A 20,184-nucleotide genomic window follows, 5' to 3' on the forward strand; every position below is an offset into this window, starting at 1 on the left:
ATTCAAGAAATAAAATTGTCAGGTTCTTTCTGTTGTTATGGCTCTGCTAATGGGAAATGGGAAGTCCAAACCAGTCTGCTCTGCAGTTGCGGGGAAAAAAAGAAAGAAGAAAAGTGAAATCCCAGAGAGAGTTATGGTATCTTGAACACATGGTCCATTAACTCACATCTATATGGAATATGGTGGAATCATTTCTTTGGACTTATTGATAAAACATTATTTTTGGGGGGAAATGTTTTTTGATCCAACAGGACTGGGCTTTTGTGCTAAATGAGAGTTCAGGTTGAGCATGATGTGTTATTTACTCTTCATTCAATTGGACTGTTGAGAATGAGCTCTTATCTTGTATTTGCTGTGATTGACTTCTCTCTCTTATATGTCTACTGTGTCTTTAGTCTTTGGTCTGTCCACACTGAAAGCAAAAATGCTGCCTCGAATATACCCAAACATAAAAGTGGATTTGTTTGCACTCTCTTGAACTTGCAAAACACTGCACATCGAAAAACCCTTAACCTGTATAGCAGCTCCGCTTCTACAGATAGCATGCTTTTTTGTGGTTTTCCTTGTCGAAGTTGAGTGATTTGTCATCATATATCAGTCTCTTAGGTTTTAACAGGTTTTTAGTTTAGTGAGTTTACAGTGAGCAACTTAAAAATATAGTAGGACAGAAATTAGGATTAACATGGAAGAGATTTATTGCTTATCACCGTGTGTTTACAAGTGTTTAAAGGGAAATGCATTGTAATCGTAGAGAGGAATGGAATATTAATTTCCCAGACTATAGGTTACAAAAAGCCTTCAAAAGTTTGGGGTTGGTAAGATTTTCTCTTAAGAAGTCTCTTATGCTCATAAGGCTGCATTTATAAAAAAACTTTTTTTTAAACTGTAAAACAATAATATTGTGAAATATTATTACAATTTAAAATGAAAGTTTTCTATTAATTCGATTATGTGATGAATAAAACATTAAAAAGAACAGTGTATATATTTTAAATCGTTTTTTTTTTTCTGTAACAACATGAAAACCTTTATTGTCACTTTTGATCAATAATGCGTCCTATTCCTTGCTAAATAAAAGTATTGAAAAAAAACGTCCTGACCCCAAACTTTTGCACGCAAGTGTATTTTCACATGTTTAACAGTTAGACTAGTTCTCATTATGTCCTTAAAACATTTGAAGTGAAGACTAGGACAAGGCACAAGACTTGCACTGTACATAAAAACAAAGTATGGCTGCCCATATACAGTAAATCCAGAGTAAAATCATATTAAAACATTATAAGATAATTTACAACATGCTTATTCAAAACACCTTGAATACTGAGCAGTTCATTCTGCTGTCATGCTTTCTAATGCAGACTAAATATACATATTATGTTATATTATAATATATTATTGCATGCTATTTTAAAGCCTATGAAAGCATGAAAATGTAGAGCTACTCGAGGCAATGCCTGTTTTTATTAGATCAAATATAAATGTTATGGAGGACTCGTAGGCAGAACACCCAATCAGGAGGCAGCTTGTGGTACTCCAGTTTATTACCGTCCAGCCTCAGGATCTTCATACGTGAATATGATGTGGGTCCTACTGTCCTGCAGAGACTGCTCACGTTGAACGCTGGGCAACACAACAGGAAATATATAGCAGAACAGATTGATTGTCATAATTTAGTTGCCGTGTAGTCTTTTTTAATGTTCATGTCACATGATTAAACATAAATAGATTTGTTTGATATTATCTTATGGTTAACCAGCCCGATCTCACGGGAAAACGTAAAAATTCTACGAAGTGGCTTATTCGTACGAATTCATACGACCTGACTCGTACGAATTAGTACGATTTTTGCAAAATCGTACATATTTTACGAATTGGCCAATTCGTATGAATTCATCCGAATGACCTACCCCTGACCCCGCCCCTAAACCTACCCATCACGTGGGTTTAGACAAATCGTACAAATTCGTACGAGTGAGGTCGTACGAATTAGTACGAATTAGCCAACTTTTTATCATTTGTACGAATTCGTACGAATTGGTCATGAGATAGCGTTGGGTTAACCAGTATGGCAGTAGTAGTGTTATCATTAGCAGCGTTATCATCACTGCCAGAAGGGTATTTATTTATTTTTTTATTTGTACATATTTTCACATTTCTCTTAACTTTCACACTCAACTTTCATAGTAAGCTACTTTATCTAGCAGGCTGTTTTGCAAAAAAATAAAAAATGGCACTGTTACCTCTTCCACTGTTTACTGTTGACCGAAATAGCAAGACAATGAGGTCAACATATTTGGCGATTAATGTGACTTGCCGTTTCAGAGAATTGCCAGCAGATATCAATCCTTCACTAGATCACACACAACAGTCAAACTACAGGAGCTGCTTCTCAATACCGTGTAAATCATTTACAGGTGCGCTGGCATTGGCACATCTACAGTGATCTGTTTCATCCTGGTTTTAGATACTCATTGTGATGGTAGAATAATAGTTATGTATCTAAGCTCTAGCTGCAAATGCTAATGGAGAATCCAAGAACTGAAAGACCATGTCTGGTGGCATTGAGACTATTCTCAGAACAGAGAATCGATATGCGTTTACAAAGCACTTAAGGTGTGTAACTATTTTTTTAAATCTGTTTTTCCAGTCCTCTAGCCTGCAATCCAGCAATAATAATATTATTATCATATTTTCTGGAAATCTATGTGCAAAACAGGCACACAGTGTCTCCATCCTCAGACTGGAGCCTTTTGAATAGGGCTTGTCAATGCATTTTCTACATTCTTTCCATTTTTTTTCTGAAGGTAGATCTGACAGTTTGACAGGCCGTTTAACCTTTTATAACGTCCACTTCTAGGTTATAATATAGCCTACCAATCGTCTCTTTTATCTTTTTCAGTAGTGGCTGGTTAAACATTAGATTATTATAATTCAATTTGAGCTGGTAAACCACTATTAATATCACTATTAGTCAATACATTCTCGATTATATTCTTTCCATTTGTTTTCTAAAGGATAAATCTGACAGGTTGACAGGTTGTTTAACCTTTTTCTAACGTCCACTTCTAGGTTTTGATATAGCAATTGGCTATTATCTACAGTGGTTTGTTAATAATTTGAATATTATACTTTACTTTGAGCTGGTAAACCACTGCTAATGGCATGAGATTTCGTCATATGGTTCAAAACAGTAAATCATGACCACTGCCTGAATAAAAAACGAATGTCTGCTGAAGTCTTTGCAGTTGACCAGTGGCACAGCCCTTGTAACTGAGCTCGGCGTGCTGCTGAGGAGGAGGGGGAGAGAACAGAGCGTGCTTTTAGCACATGTGGATTCCTTTTGGAGTATTCACAGATGTTCCCAAACAAACCTTCCCTCTTTCCTTTCTCCCTCCTTCACTTTCAGCTAACCTACTTTTTCTAGTCACCTTGTGTCTCTCCAGGATGTTTCTGTCTGCAAACACGTTGTGACAAACGCATTAGAGAATGAGAAAGGGGGAAAAGGAAACCAAGAGAAGAGGGAAAGTTTGTTATTTCTCTTCTAAAATCCTGTCACATTTTCCGTGATTTTCCCATGGGCCGTCCGATTCTGAATGTTGATTCTCTCGTGCCAGAGATTATTTCATCGGGCCTGAGAACATAGCCTCATACCGTAAGACAAGACAAACATTTGAGCAGTTCTCTGTCAAGCTTACAGATTTGTGTTTAGAATAATTTCTGCACTTGGCTGATATTTAACTCTTTCCCTGCTATTGACCGAGTTGTCTCGTCTTTCATGAGAAAATGCTTCCCCATCCGACCAGTTTTTTATGGCTTTTCGTATTTTCACTGTTATACGGTAGGGGGCGCTATTACACCTCTTCTGAAAGAGAACTGAATCCCCTGATCAAAACACAGGTGAAGAAGATGCAGAAACAAGCGATAACATATGTAATCATATGCATATGTAAAATAATGCGATCATCAACATTAAAAAGCATACAAATCAAAACTGCCTAATGTTACTGAATGAAATGTTGACCCAGGACGAGCTATAGGACTGTGAAGCTTTGGCGGTGTTGATGGACTTGATCTACTCCATCTATGTTTTGATCATCATTCTGAATCCGATCTGGATGAAGTCTTTGACAAAACCGCAATTTTTCTCAGCTTACCCATATTCAAGTGTTGATAAAAAAGAACACATGAAGCTAGAATAAGGGGGTCTGTTCTTTCTTTATATATATTGCATGTTATGTTCAGATATTCATACAACAAAATATTCTGGGGGGCATGAAATATTTGTGAAAAATTATCAAAAAGGCTGGTTTAACAGCCAACTCTAAAAAATAAAAATAAAAATTCTGGTGGGGAAAGAGTTAAGATTGTAGCAGACATATAAGCTTGGTTGCTAATTTTTTCACTGCCTAATATTTTTATCTGTAGGCATTACAAGGGACAGCGTTCTCGGCAGATTTGTGCACAATACCAAATTGTACTTAGAATGCTTTTTAAATTCCATTCACAGTTCTCAAATATGAATTAAATCTGATTTTGCAAATACTGTAGCATGCAGAATTACAATTTGAATATAAGTATACTTAAAATGAACAGAGATTTTGACAAAGCTCTGTATGAAAGTTTAGAAAAAAATCGATAGGTTGTATTGACCTTTTAAAACCAATCTGTTTGGAATACTTATATTCAATATATGTATAGGCAAAGACAGAAGTAGGCTATACTTATTTTTCCAGAATACCATTTACTGTTGAATTTCTCAGAATTCATCAACAAATTCCAAAATTCCAGTGTGGCAAATTCAATTGAATTACACATTCCCCAGTGAAACTGAAATTGTGTAGTTTGCCACATTGAAGTGATTTTGTAGATCAAAACCAATCCATTGTTTCCTGAAGTCTGTCAGCACTGCTTTATTTCCACTATAAATATCTTGTCTCTTGAAAATCTGCAGTAAGATTTAAGTGTCATGCTCTCTCTTCTGTTGGAGCAATTTATTGAATTTTTTTAATGTAACATTAGCGAGACAATAGCGAGACAAAATGAAAAAATAAGGTTCTCTGTTTTGTGTCTTGACACAATTATTCTGTCGATGAACTTGGCATGAACATTTCCTCTGTCACATTGAAATTAAGCAGTGCTGATTTTTCTCAGTGCAGTGCTAAAGAATAAACCTCAGTGTTTTTGTTTGTGTAAAACAAGAGCCTTACATCAACTCACCTTGGATTTGGTTAACCTCAAGGTAGAGGTACTGAAGGGTGGTGGGAACGGTTGGGATTTCTGTCAGCTGGTTATATGAAAGGTCCAGCTCTACCAGAGATGTGAGGTTAAAGGCTCCAGGTTCAAGCCCTTCATTCCTCAATTTGTTGTGTCCCAGCCGTAGGTAACGGAGTCCATTAAAACCATGAAGGCTGTTCTCGGTCAGGCCTGTAAGAGAGTTGTTGGAGAGGTAAAGCTGCTGGACAGATGAAGGCAGATGTTTGGGGAAAGTATCCAGGAGGTTGTGACTGAGATCCAAGAGGTTGAGGCCTCCAAGACCTGGTAAAGTACATGAAAGATAGAGTTAATGCTGAGTTTACAGAATGATCAACTTTAATATCAAAGTTTCCTGATGATTTATGTAGGGATGCACAATATATTGGTCTCATATCAGTTATCAGTTATTAGATATTTATTTTTTAATTAATACATTTTGATCAATATCTGTTGTTAGATATTTAATAAATTAGTATTTTTTACATAGATTACATTTGCCATCATCAAAGATTTAGGGCCATACGTGAAATAAACCAATTAGAGCGTCATCTCACATTCTCTTTAAAAGCAGGCACGCTTGTTCCATGGCGAATTGCTATTATAACGGCGGATTTGCCAGGCGCACGCCAGGAGCGGTTCACAGCCGAGGAGACCGACGTTCTCGTCAGGGCCGTAAAAGACAGAGAAGTGACATTGTATGGGGATGGGAGAAACCCACCCAAATTAGCTTCGGTTAAACAGGCGTATAATAATTTTGGTAAATGTGGAAGCTAGATTTATGCCCATTTTTTCACATCTCCATGGACACCACAATGATTTCCCTCGTGTGGAATATTTTTCCTTGTAATTATGTATGGTTTGCAAAAATGGCAACTGCTGCGTCTGTGTAGATGAGAGAAGTAAAGTGTATGCGCATTGTGCACACGCTACATTATGGCCAAGCATGCGCCCTTAAAATAGCATCTGAATAACGTGCCACTGACTTTAGACTAGGTTTTTCCTGGTCAGTGGCGGAATTGTTTTCTGAAACTGCAAAATAGCACCAGGGAACGTTTGCGCCGGAACACGCCTCCTCTTTTCGATGAACCGTCCCCGGGAGCGCAATTTCATTCCCTAATTTACCGACGTGCGTCTGTGGAGGGAAAAGTCTGCTGTGCGTCGGTTGCAAAATAGGAATGATATATGCGTAGGTGTACAAAGTCAATTGCGCTGGGTGCAAGATAGGGCCCTTAAAGTTAATCTTTAAAACTAATCATTTATTAACGCTCTTAAATATAATCTTTAGCAAATCTCAAAATGAATATCCATTTTTATAATGCCAGATCAGATCATTGCCTACATTCACTTGTAGCATTTATAATAATTGATTTTAGTGCTTAATAAATTTTTTTTTTTACAAATTGGATATAATTTTAATATATCGGCCATATATCAGTTATCAGCCATAACATTAAAATAAATATCAGCATATTTGTACCAGCTAAACTGTGCATCTCTACATTTAAGCATTTGAAAGATGTGTTCAAATATATAAATACCAATAAATACCTTTTAAGTCGCTCCCTTCAATAATCTTCAGGCGGTTGCCTTGTAACAGAAGTACCGTTAAATTGGCCAGATTTTGGAATGCGCCTGCAGAAATCTTTTCGATGTGATTATATGCGAGTCGCAGTTGCTTGAGTCCGCTAGGCAGTCTGGCTGGCACCTTTGTCAGCTTATTATTGTTTATGAAAAGATTTACCAAGCGGGTCAGATTGGAGAACAACACATTATCGAGTTGCTCACTCAGTAGCTGATTGTGATCCAAGATCAACCAACGCAAGTTGGTGGCATTGGCAAACGCCCCGGATCCAATGAAAGTAATATTATTCCCTTGGAGGAAAAGGTACTGTATGCGGGATGGAAGGCCAGAGGGAAGCTGGTTAAGGCCCCTGTGGTCACAATAAAGGGCCGTTGGCCATTGGATCGGGCAGTCACACTCCAAGGGACAGCTTTGTGCGTTCACAGCACGAAACCAGCCTGGATCCATCCGATCTTTCAAAGTCAAAACACTCGGCTCTCCCAAAAAACGGTTGATCCAGAGTGGTACACCTCCATAGTCCAAGTCCAATGTGAAGGCCCAAGTCGGCCCACACACAGAGAGTAACAAAAAAATTGATCTGATATCCATTTGTCCTCCTGCCTAAATGAAACACAAACAGCCTATAAAAACCCTTAATAGAGTTTATTATTCAAACTAATTAGGAAGCTTCTTCTTGCAGCAATAAATAAAACCTTACACACATACTGTTTAGAGAAAATAGCTTTTCGTGTAAGTTACAGCAGCAATTCCCAGCAAAGCTTTTGCATTCTTGCTTAATAATAATATGTTGAATATAACTTAACATCTATATAATCTCTATTTCATTATCAGCTACAGTTAATAAACTACTTTCAAGAGCGTCAATGAATATGCAAGTGACTAAACTGGTTAAAAATGCAACTCCCCAATAAATTTCTTCCATTCTCTTTCGTCACATGCATCATCTACATATGTGAGAGGAATGTGCATACCTTTCGCCTCTCTTCCGCGGCCAATTTTAGTCAGGAAAGCCTCTGAAAAGGTAGATTTGTCGAGACTATCCCTGTAGATGTTTACGCTGGACACTGAATGGCAACCTGAAGAATTTTTCCCAGCTACTGAAACATTCTTCCATACAGCGTATTCTCACTCCTTTTTTCCCCTAACCTGTCTCGGAAGCCTATGGTTGGAGTCTAACCACTGCACAACATTTGTTAGAAACATGTGTGCTGGCAGCGTAGAAAGGGCAATCTTTACAGACAATGCTGTTGTGATTTAAGATCTTTTGAAATTAATACACATCACATAATGTGTGGATATAAATCCTGTTTTTGATTTATTGTGACTTGTTTCTTCAAAGCTTGATAATGTATAATGCACAACTGATGTTGAATCATATGTCAATGCTTATGCAAACCATATACTGTTACATAAACAGCCTGCAGCCCGCTGACTGATGAATTGTAATATCACGTCATTGAGCCTGTGAGAAAGAGGAGTATGTTTGAAGGCAGTATATTTTCTCTTTGCAGCTCTGGAACATCTAGCACAGAGAGCAATGGTTACAGTCAGACAGCTGGAGGGGGCCTGGGGAGCCAAACAGACCTTGTGAGCAGGAGAAAAGAAAAGAGAGAGAGAGAGAGAGTGTGGTTTAGTTAAGATAGCTTTAGTCCAACACTTCAAAGCCCTTCCATAGGGATGAGACAATGTTTTGGTCTATGAACGTCTGAAAAGTCAGAGTGCCCCCTAGCACTCAAATCAACCATAACAATCACAAAAGCAAGGTTCCTGCATGAAGCAATGTTCATGAATATAGTGGAAGATTTTTAGATGATACTATTATGAAATATTACTATTTTATATTTATACGTATTAATATAATTTATTTACTTATTGCGTATATTTAAATTACATCATATTATTATTGTTCTGTATGGTTTTGAACCCCCCACCCCAACCCCCCACTCCATATGTTAACATTTAGCAGTGTTTAATATATTTTTAAAAGCCCTCTTTTTATTGAAAGATCAAAAACATAAACATTAAAAGCACAATATAACAAATACAAATTACATTCTGTGGAATATTTAAAAATGTGTAAAAAAAAATTTTTTAATCACTTATGATTTATTTAACATAGTCACCAAAAATGTTGTACTGACAACAGTAATAGTTTCTTTTGTTCTGAAACTTCACAAAATGTTTATTCATTTAATATTTTAATTAGATTATATTATTATCAATCTGTATTATTTTCAAATATAAAGCTTACTTTTTTATTGAAAGAGAAAAAATAAAAAAATAAAATAAAACGCTCAATATAACTTATTTTGCCCTCTGTAAACTTTTTTTTAATATAGTCACTGAAAATGTCATATGGAGAACAGTAACAGTTTAGATTATTCTGCAATTTCACAAAAAGTACCTTAGCAAACTTGGACTGAAGACTGAAAAGTTTATGTTGGCCTATAAATTGTAATTTCTCAAGAAAAATGTTTGAATTATTAAGCATAACTCTTATTCGATTTTATACTTTAAGTTTGTTTAGGACACCAAGATGAACATGACGTGCACTGACACATTTGAAGTCTTGAACTCTCTTTTAAAAGCTAGACAGGTAGTTTTTGAAAACACTGACTTAACTGTGTAAGTATTGCTCTGAGCTTGAGTGTTTTTGAAGGGGGCCTTTATGTTATTCTGTTCATTCACTGTAGTCCGCCAGTGGCTGCCAAATTTCTTTTCCATTTAAACAGAAGGAAATGAAGAACCTTCCAGTGCTTTTTGGAATTGTACTTTGTTACCCAGCAGGCAGTGCAGCCTGACCACAAAAAAAAATAAAAAAATAAAAAAATATTTATGATACAGCAAAACAGTTTTCCTATCACGTTTCTTATAGTAGAGAGACATACTTTATTAGCATAACTGCAGTGTTTGGAAGAAGCAAAAACTTTTGCTAAATTATGTAGGGTTACATTCATCAGTGCCTTGATCTCATTCAGTATATTTATGGTATACATCCATAATTCATAACACTCATGTTCTCCATCATCTCTAGTACTTCCTCACCATTCTCCATGTTTAATTACAACTTCCAGTCAGCAAAATTCTGTGTATATGTACATCCAGTCAAAACACTGCTAACATGTGCACATTGCGGTTTGTGCTTGCGTTTTCATGGGCTTGCTCCAGTCGTGTGTGCGTTTTTTCTCTTGGCTCGTGAAGACTGAGGTCTTTGTAACTGTTGTGTGGTTAGCAGACTGCTGTGGCAAAGTCATGCCAAGCCATGGGCACAAGACAGGCAAGCTGGAGATGTTACAGAGAGGGTATGACGAACAGTTCACAGGACAAGATATTTCTGTTGCCAAATGCATTCAAGCACAAATGCCTTACAAGTGATTTACAGGCTTGTGGTAAAGAAGCCTGTTTTTTTCATTTCTCTCAAAGCCTTGTTTCGTGGATCTATACTTCATGTTACATTGAAAGCTTTGATCAAGCCTGTTGATTAATTCCAGTCTATATGAATGAATATGATCAGTTATTTCCTATTGAGATCATCTGCCTGTGAATATGACTCATGTGTTGGCTCCAGAATCGCATGCTTTTCCCTAAACTGATGCCTAGAGGGTGCTATATCTCAAACTACACATCATCACTACACAAAGGACATCAGAATGATATTTTTTAAATTGTTAGAAATGAATAATGAATTGTGAGTTCTGATAATGGTTTGACCAATGCCAGAGTACGCTTAAGGTTTACTAAAGTGTACTTTGGCATGCTAATTTTATTATCTGCTAAATTCTAGCTTCTAGAATAATACATTTATCAAAATATGAAACAACACAAATGAAGGAACTTTTATGTCCCAGGTGTTGATTTGTATTGAAGGTAACAGATTTCAACAATTTCCTTTTTATATGACATTGAAACTGTTTACTATTTACTATTACTATTAATTATGACTTTTGCCTCAGTAAACTCTTAATTACTGCTTATTAACAGTTAGTAAGGTAGTTGTTTAGTTAAGGGGTGTAGAATATGGTCATGCAGAATTAAGCATTTATATGTGTTTTATAAGTACTAATAAACAGCCAATATCCTGTAATATGCATGTTGATAGACAACTAGTTAATAGTGAGATCCTAAACTAAAGAGTTGCCATAGAGTGTAGTGTTTTTCTTTTTGTCTTGTACTATAGATTATTATTTTTTAACTATAATAATCTAAACAGAGAGTGAAGTAATACTTGAGTATTTATTCATGTCAGTATTTATTGTTTAAAAACAAATGCTGTAAAAATATAATTTTTTACACTGATTACGTGATGCAATTTGTTTGCAATTCATACAGGTTTGGAACAACATGAGGGTGAGTAAATGATGACAGAATATTCATTTTTGGATGAACTATCCCTTTAACTCTGGACAAAAAACAAAAAAAACATGCACATTGAGACATTTTCTTCAAATACTTACGTTCTAACATCTTTATGTTCCACGGAAGATATGTCATACAGTTTTTGGACTACAAATGCGTGAGTAAATGATGACACAATATTAATTTTTGGACAAGTCATTGGAATCAGACATCTATATATGATCAAAATTCTAGCGGAATAACTTGCTATACTTGATGATCACTAATAGTTTCGGTAACATTTCAGTTTGAGGAACAATTAGTTGCTTATTAGCTTGCATATTACTAGCATATTGACTGTTTATTAGTACTTATACAGCACATTATTGCCTTATTCTGCATGAGCACATCCCTTAAAGGGATAGTTCACTTTGACATAAATTTTTGGTATGTTTTAGCTTACCTCAAGGGCATCCAAGATGTAGGTGTCTTTTTTTTCCGCAGTAGTTTCAATTTTGATATTTTTAGGTCAAACCGTTCTTGTCTGTCAGTCATATAATGCAGGTCTATGGTCACTGTCTCAAAGAGCATGCACAGAGTCCAAATTAAACAATTCCCCATCGTCCAAATTAAACAATTCCCCATCGTAAGTACACATTGATGGCCTAAGACACGAAACGAGCGGTTTGTGTGAGAAAACGAACAGTATTTATATCGTTTTTACCTCTTATACACAGCCATGTCCAAGTGATCTGATCTGACGTGTACGCAGACTGGTGCATAGATATATATACACTAGATGTCGCCTTGTCTACGGCAGTTCATTGGAACGAATGTCTTTAAGGCGACATCTAGTGTATATATCTATGCACCAGTCTGCGTACACGTCAGATCAGATCACTTGGACATGGCTGTGTATAAGATGTAAAAACGATATAAATACTGTTCGTTTTCTCACACAAACCGCTCGTTTCGTGTCTTAGGCCATCAATGTGTACTTACGATGGGGAATTGTTTAATTTGGACGACGGGGAATTGTTTTAATTTGGACTTCTCTGTGCATGCTCTTTGAGACAGTGACCATCGACCTGCATTATATGACTGACAGACAAGAACGGTTTGACCTAAAAATATCAAAATTGAAACTACTGCGGAAAAAAAGACACCTACATCTTGGATGCCCTTGAGGTAAGCTAAAACATACCAAAAATTTATTTCAAAGTGAACTATCCCTTTAATTCTACCCAATACCTAAACTTAACAACTACCTCACTAACTATTAATAAGCAGTACATTTGGAGTTTATTGAGGCAAAAGGCATGGTTAATAGTGAATATGTGTTTCCCAAACTAATGTGTGACCATAGTTTAAGTCTTCATTTACACACAGAGGTCATCACTCTAGATAATGTAAGAAAGCACGTCTCAGAGAGATTCAGGTCACCTCTGTAGTCTGACCTCTGTGTGCTGAAACACAAATCACATATCAGCCTAAAGTTCAAAGAGGCTAAGTCACGGCTGGAGAGAGATCAGCAGGAGCAGGGACAGGGATGGCAGGAATGTAAAGTGTTTCCTGATGCTGAGTTCATCTCCCTCTGGGATCAGACCCTGTGCATTCTGGTTTCTGGACCTGAGGCTTTTTAGAGACAGTCAGGCTACGTGCAGCTAAAGTATGAATAATTTACAGGGCTATAGTGATCGAATCATCTGTACATACATCCGAATAATGTTTAGACTGAAGGGATACTGGAGGGTGAAGAATCCTATGCCGTTTCATTGCATAGATCTTCAATTTTCTGTCACAATTCATGCTAAAACTGGCTAGCTAAAGTTGTTTTTATAGGTGATCTACTTACTAAACAAACCTAAGTTAAGCAATTTACTGAAGTAGACTTGACATCCTTGTAAAAAAGAAGAACACTTTATTATACTTTTAAAAGAGTACTTATTAGACAAATAATAGTCAAGTCACCTTTATTTATGTAGCCCTTTTTACAATACAATTTTTTTTCAAAGCAGCTTTACTGTGATAACAGGAAATTAATGCAACAGAGTTTGTTTTGGCTGTACAGCAGAAGAAAGTCATTATCCAGTTTAAGTAAGTTCAGTGTTGATTAATTTCCATTGTACAGATCATTAGTTATTAATTTAGTTCATTTATCTATACAGCAGCTCTGGAGAAAACAGTGATGTCATCGTCCAGCTCAGTTCAGTTTTCATACAATGGTGTCAATGCAGGCAGATCAATAATACTGTTCTCAATAACATAATTAGACAAATACTACTTAAGTGCGAACTGAATGCAATGTTTTCAGGCACTTGCATGTTAATTAAATAAATAAATTAAATTGCAATTAAATAAAAATGTATTATAGTTTAAAATCAGATTAAATGCAATTAGTGTTTTTAAGGAATTTGTTCAAAAACAAATTCAGACAAGTAGGACCTGAGTACATTATTATATGTAATTTTATAATTACTTCTATAGCCTTTGAAAAATTCCACTGCTGATTGAATTTGACAGGCAGTATGGACACTAAGATGTACTTTTATGTCATAATAATTGGATCTTGTACGTCATGTATACAAATATATTTAATGCAATTATGAATTTTGTAATAATCACTGGTTAGACTTTATTTTAAGTTGCCCTTGTTACAGTATAATTATACAAATAAGTACTGAGTAATTTCAATTAACAACATGTACTTATTATATACTTAGGGTTAGGGTTTGATTTAGGCCTGTAATTATGCATTAATTACAGTACTATAGTACTTTTAGTACATGTAAGATGTGTAACAGGGAAACTGTAATATCATCCCTTACAAAATGAAGTAACAACTAATTACTCTAGTAACTTTAAAACTGCATTTGGAAGGTTGACAATGATTTTGAAAATGTTTTGACTCATTGGTACATTAAACCAAACTAGTTATACGAGAACTACCCAAAACATTTACAATTCTCACTACCTTTCCACATCCATGGTTTTTCACGTTCTCCATCCCTTCAAACAGTAAATAAAAATGGAGAATCCCTCAAGGCCTGTGGTTGTGATGGTATATTCAGGCCTGAAGCTGTCTGGCTTGTTTTGCATTGAGTCCAAAGCACAGCACCTCTAGCACGCCACAGATCTGCTTACTTACCAAAAACCAGCTGGCTGTAACCAGCCATCAAAGACCACAAAAAGAGAGGCCTCTCAAGAGATGGAGGACCTGACATTCCTCAGGATGAGTGCCTGAAGATATGAAACACACAAAAAAATGAAACACACAAGAGATTGAATGGCAGATGAATGTTTTTGGCCCCAATGTTAGCATGGCCACTTCTTTTCTGCTAAATAACTTGAGTCAGTAAGTCTTCATCTGAGGGAAATGTGATTAATATGTTTCTTTTTTGAATCTGAAGTGATAATGTCTGTTGTGCCTCTTGGGCGGCTCCGAGGTAGAAAGAGTCTTGCATAGTTGTATACAGCTCCCTCGTGCACTGTTGATAGTTTGGTCAGTCTCGCCGTGAGGGCCGCATTCTCCTTAATGAGAAAAGCTTGATGTATGCAGAAGCAGATGTCCCTACATGTTCCACAGCTGGGAGTGATCGAGACCAGCCACTCCAAACTGGTGAAAAAAATGGACTTGGGATGGAAAAGGCAAGTCTTCTGTAATTGGACAGGGTTTGAGAGGGGGCTTCGGAGGGTGGAGGCAAAAAAGCTTGTAGGGGAGAAGGGGTATTTGCAATCTTTGCCAAACTCACTCCATATTGCTACAGGGACTCACAGTGAGACAAAGAGAAGGCAGTGCCTTTGTTGATCAGGTAGGTGTGATGCTGTTTGCTACTGCCAACTTGTTAGTGCAAGATTTATTTATTTAGTTATTATTTTTTTTACTTGTCTTATTTTGCATCTCTGCATCAATGGAGACTTGTTGAAATGTTCCTCTTTGGATTTGGTACTGAGTGGAATAAGCTCACAGTAGATGAATTCAGGTTGTGTGTTACTGTTTGTTCTTGAGCGTGTTCTTTGCGGAATAGGTTTAAATGTTTGTTGTTGTTCTCATGGTTTTCATTTTTTCCCCTTCACTACTGACTGCACTATTTTGTCACATTTTGGATAGTATAGCCACTATTCTTCAGGTTTATCATGCACAATTAACCATTTTTGTCTGGGGTACAATCATTTCTGTATCTTCTTTTTATCTACATTTTCGGTAATATGGTTAAGGTTTCAATTCTCACTATTAACTAGTTGCATGCATGTTACAATGATATTGGCTGTTTATTATCACTTATAAAGCACATATTATTGCTTTATTCTGCATGACCATATTCTACATCCCTTAATCCTACCCAATACCTAAATTGAACAACTACCTTACTAACTATTAATAAACAGTAATTAGAAGTTTATTAAGGCAAAAGTTGTAGTTAACAGTGATCATTGTTCCCTAATCTAAAGTGTGACCACATTTTCTTTTTTGATCTTAACATTTTTCCCTGCTGCAAAACCGTTTTAAAGAAGCCTAAACTAATTTTCTGCTTTTATAGGGTTTTGGTCATTAAGCCTAATAAGTTTTATTTTCAATCCGGAAGCCAAGCTAGTCACCCAGCAAAAAAAAAAAAAAAAAAACTGTTTAAATCAGTCTAAGATGGTCTTAGCTGTTTTAAACTGGTCTCTAATCCTGTCCAAACTGGTATTCAACTGTTTATGGCCAATCTGGTCTATTTGCTGGTTAAGATGGTCAGACAATGCCCAAACTCCTTTTAAACTAGCCAGACTATATATGCTGGAAGACCAGTACTGGTTTTTTTTAATCAGCTTATCTGGGCTGGGAGGCCAGCTGGACCAGCTTAAACCAGCAAAGACTAGCAATCCATCTGAGGCTGATTTCACAATGGGGTTGCCAACAATTAAGTATGTAATCATTTTATTGAATCCTACAAATATTAAAATCTTCTTTCTCTCTGCAGCTGTCGAGTCTCTTGTTTCTGTGACAATGCGGCTAGTCGCTCTCTTGCTGTTGGGACTCCTGAAGTTCACGTTGGCTCAGGACAGAGATCCCTTCCAATGGCTTTCTTCTCTGCACAGCCGTGGTTACGCCTCTCTGCAGGCCGACAACACCGGGGGAGAATGTCCCGAGGAGTGCGACTGTCCTCCAACCTTCCCAATTGCCATGTACTGCGACAACCGCAACATTAAACAAATGCCCTACATCCCATCCCGTATGAAGTATTTGTACCTACAGCACAATCAGATCACCTCTGTCCCAGATAATGCTTTTGGAAATGCCACCAACCTTGTGTGGGTTATGTTGCATGAGAACCATATTAACTCAGTGGGCAAGCAAGCGTTTGCTAAACTGGGGAACTTGGATCGTCTGTACCTGAACAGCAACAACCTAACCGAGGTGCCGTCCAACTTACCTCGCTCAATACGTGACCTTCGCCTTAATCACAATAAAATTGCCAAGTTGGCCCCCAACGCTTTTGAGGGCATGGAGAATTTGACCATACTTTTGCTCCATAACAATGGCCTCCAGGATATTGGTGGTGGCCTGAAAGGTCTGAAGTCGTTAACTCTGCTGGATGTGAGCAGTAACCAGCTCAAGAAGGTTCCAAATGGTCTTCCTGAGATGCTCCACCAGCTCTACCTAGAGTCCAACTCTATCGAAGCAGTTCCAGTGAACTTCCTCAGTCAGTTCACCAACCTGCAGTATTTCCGTATTTCTCACAATGAGCTCACAAACAAAGGCATCCCCCAGAACACCTTTAACAACAGCGGTCTGGTGGAGCTGGATTTGTCCTTCAACAAGTTGGAGAGCATTCCGGTTGTTAGTACCAGTCTGCAACATCTCTATCTTCAGGCCAATCAGATCAAAGGTCAGATCAAAGCCTTATTTGTTAGAATCACTGTTGTTTTATTTTTTTACTGAAATATAATTGGATAATATTTCATTTGTCAGGAGTGGCTTGTATAGATAATCCAAAGACGATGTGTGAGATATAACTTTTTAATAAGCTCTGGGAACTAAAACACTACAATCCATGTAACATTAACAAAAGACCCTCTTGACAAGAACTGAGGAAGACAGAAATCTTAGGGTGCGTCTCAATCAGCTCATAAGCTAGTGAATAAAATCCGGGCACTGGTAAGGACCCTTGGTTCACTACACATTGGGACAGTGATTACTCAATTTCCGGCGATATGACTACATACAAAGTTGTAGACCGTTACCGCTGGTATTAATCAATAACAGGCAGGACCTATTCTTTTATATAATTTTTTTATGCCATTTAAATACATTGTTCTGTTACATATCCTTACAACATTTCAGCTGAATATTAATTAAAAATATTAACTAGATGTGTTCACTACCTAACGTGCGATTTATGTTTTGCACTTCAGAAATGTGATGTAATTTCTGGACTCTGCGGTGCATTGTGGGGTTTTTTAGGGAACAAACGTTCCAATGAACTGAAAGGATTTTGTGATTGAGACAGCCCTTATAATAGCCGACTCCCTGATTAGTGCCCTGACTACTTAACTGATGGAGCTGATTGAAACACACCCTTAAAAACACAGAGGATGATGATTAACAGAACAGGGAACAGGTGAGGACTAATTAGAAACCATGACAAATAGATGACTAGAACTCAGGCAAAACAGACAATGAAAACTATATGAAATGCATGAAAACTATGATTGAGGAGCTGTTTACACGACACCATTTTTAAGTAAAAGCGTAAAACTTTTTAAGCTTTTTGGCTGTTCGTTTACACAACAACGACATTTTGGGTGCTTGAAAAAGAAAAGTTTTAAAAAACGGGTTTCAAAGTGCAATCTTTTGAAAACGGTCTGAAGACGATGACGTCATGCACTTGCGTATTACGTGTTCAGTCTATAGTTTTTCATCACCATCTAATGGCCTGGCAGCAGAATACAGCAGTTTTAGTCGTTTTCACGACTTTTTAAACTATTTTTTATATATTTTTTTTTTAGGGAAATTTTATGAAAAAAAAAAATACAATAAATAAATAAATATTGATTTATAATGATATATTCTCTGAAATTAGTTATTTTTCTTGTGCAAATTTATCTTAGGCTATTTTAGGATGTTAGATATTTTTAAGGCTAGACTTTGATTTAATAAAAAAAATACTGATTAAGAAAATTATTCCTTTCCATGTAACAGTCTAATCCATTTTCATCCAATGACTGTTCCCATGACAGAAATGTTGAAATTGAATTTAAAACTTGAGCGTTTTTCTTTCGTTTCAGAGTTCTCATTGGGCAGTTTCTGCAGTGTGGTGGATGTTATGAACTTCTCCAAGCTGAAAGTCTTAAGGCTGGAAGGAAATGAGATCAGTCCTGGAGAAATGCCCTCTGAAGCTGCCCTGTGCCTTCGTCTCGCCTCTGATATCGCTGTGTAATGGCAATGACCAATCAGCAGGGGGCTCTTTTGTTTCCCCTCCAACATTATTATCTCAAAGTGGCATAACATAACATTGATGTACATTTGTATAGTAGGGAAAGTTAGAGTGCCTTGGGATTTTGTATGAGAGGAATCTAATTTCCTGTGGACTTTAGAGAGAGGTACAAAAACAGAAATGGGGGAAAAAGGGAAATTGAGAGATTTAGATAGGAAATGGAGATCCTTTGTAAAGGTATGTGAAGCCAATCAAAAGCCACATTGCCATTCTAATATGCTTTTATGTTGGTTAGATGACACTATTGCCAGCGCTAAAATCAACATTACAGTTTGCTATTTTGCTTGATGCACATTTGATTTACTTTAGGTTTGTGCAACCTGGATTCATGTCTCTTCAGGAAAGGAGTTTGAACAATGCTGTGAGTATTTATTCTACACGTGAGACAGAAGAACAGATCTGAGAACAGAAACATCTTACTTGACTACATCTATCTGACTTGTTCTATAATGTGTTATCTGATATGATATAATCATAATAAAAGTAAGGAAAAACCTTTTAAATCAGTAATCTCTCCACTATTCACATCTGAAAGAGGGGAAAGAAAAAACTTTGAATTGTTGTTTTAAGAGCAAATATATTGCATGTGAAATTTAAAAAATGACTGAGGTCCTGGTGTTTAAACATGCTTTCAGACCTCTCGTGTGGCTCAATAAAGCATATTATGATGTTTTAAATGTTTTGATGTGAGTTTAATACACATGCAAACAAATCGTATTTCACTAGTTCTCTGTACCAACTTTTATATCTTAATATCTAAATTGGCCTAATATTTCTGTTGAATAAATTGCAGCTCACAAACTACTCATTTACTTTGTCTGATACTGATATAGACTATAACACACGTTACGCATAAGACACCATTCAAGTTCAACATTCATTCGATTTTTCTTATTCATTTCTAAATATCAATTTATTGCTATTAATCTTAATTATATTGACACATCTTTGAAATGTTGATGGAGTATTCCTGCTTGCAGAACATTTAGACGAATTTAGGCCCAAATCAAGGAAGTAACCTTCAGACAAAACTGACAGGAGAATGTGGCTTTTGTGCTTTATGCCATGAATTAGTCACATATTAATGTAATTCAATTTGCAAGTCATGTGTTACTAGCCTGCAGGTCATTGGGAATTATTGTCACATTACACCTATTTGAGAATGTAGTGAGCTTAATGATGTTGTTTTGTTTGAGTCACCATGTGTTTGTGGCAATAGGACAATGACATCATATTGTCTAGTGTGTAATAGGGAGTATGCAATCCCACACCAGTTGTGATGTATTCAGATGACACAGTCTTCATTTGTATCGTTATATTTATACTCCCATACTCCCAAAACCCTACAAAAACACCCTATTTTTAGATTATAGCTTTCTTTCTTTTTATCAAAGTCAATGCACACTGGAAACTGAGCAAGATGTCTAACTTTGACAACCAATGACTTGTTAGAGATAGTAAAAAAAAAAAAAAAAGTTTCAACGACATAACATGAGATTACCTTGCACAACTCCCTGAACACTTGAAATTACA

The 20,184-nt window shown here is 36.6% G+C and overlaps 2 protein-coding genes across 3 annotated transcripts; one reads left to right on the top strand and one right to left on the bottom strand.

Moving 5' to 3' along the window:
* Window positions 1–671: 671 nt before the first annotated feature.
* On the bottom strand, window positions 672–7,957 carry LOC309488100 (lumican). The gene is made up of 4 exons (XM_082156147.1): window positions 7,807–7,957; window positions 6,802–7,435; window positions 5,218–5,535; window positions 672–1,620 (listed from the first exon to the last, which is right to left on the bottom strand). The coding sequence occupies exons 2-4, from the start codon at window positions 7,421–7,423 to the stop codon at window positions 1,469–1,471; spliced, it is 1,092 nt and encodes a 363-aa protein (XP_082012273.1). The 5' UTR covers window positions 7,424–7,435; window positions 7,807–7,957; the 3' UTR covers window positions 672–1,468.
* On the top strand, window positions 2,472–19,456 carry fmoda (fibromodulin a). 2 transcript variants are annotated; one of them, XM_082156149.1, is made up of 3 exons: window positions 2,472–2,613; window positions 16,135–17,043; window positions 18,443–19,456. In XM_082156149.1, the coding sequence occupies exons 2-3, from the start codon at window positions 16,161–16,163 to the stop codon at window positions 18,592–18,594; spliced, it is 1,035 nt and encodes a 344-aa protein (XP_082012275.1). In that variant the 5' UTR covers window positions 2,472–2,613; window positions 16,135–16,160; the 3' UTR covers window positions 18,595–19,456. The 2 variants fall into 2 exon arrangements, with proteins under 2 accessions (XP_082012275.1, XP_082012274.1); XM_082156148.1 differs by lacking the exon at window positions 2,472–2,613 and adding an exon at window positions 14,872–14,982.
* Window positions 19,457–20,184: the final 728 nt, after the last annotated feature.

Source organism: Leuciscus leuciscus (genome assembly GCF_965113295.1).
Source record: "Leuciscus leuciscus genome assembly, chromosome: 23".
NCBI lineage: Eukaryota > Metazoa > Chordata > Actinopteri > Cypriniformes > Leuciscidae > Leuciscus > Leuciscus leuciscus.

Bases quoted from the DNA above. Each gene is read 5' to 3' on its own strand.
- fmoda (XM_082156149.1), top strand. From the start codon at position 16,161: ATGCGGCTAGTCGCTCTCTTGCTGTTGGGACTCCTGAAGTTCACGTTG. The intron at 17,044-18,442 runs GTCAGATCAAAG...CTTTCGTTTCAG, and splicing joins TCAGGCCAATCAGATCAAAG to AGTTCTCATTGGGCAGTTTC.
- LOC309488100 (XM_082156147.1), bottom strand. From the start codon at position 7,423: ATGGATATCAGATCAATTTTTTTGTTACTCTCTGTGTGTGGGCCGACT. The intron at 5,536-6,801 runs GTATTTATTGGT...GTACTTTACCAG, and splicing joins TGAAGGGAGCGACTTAAAAG to GTCTTGGAGGCCTCAACCTC. The intron at 1,621-5,217 runs GTGAGTTGATGT...TGTGTTGCCCAG, and splicing joins TGAGGTTAACCAAATCCAAG to CGTTCAACGTGAGCAGTCTC.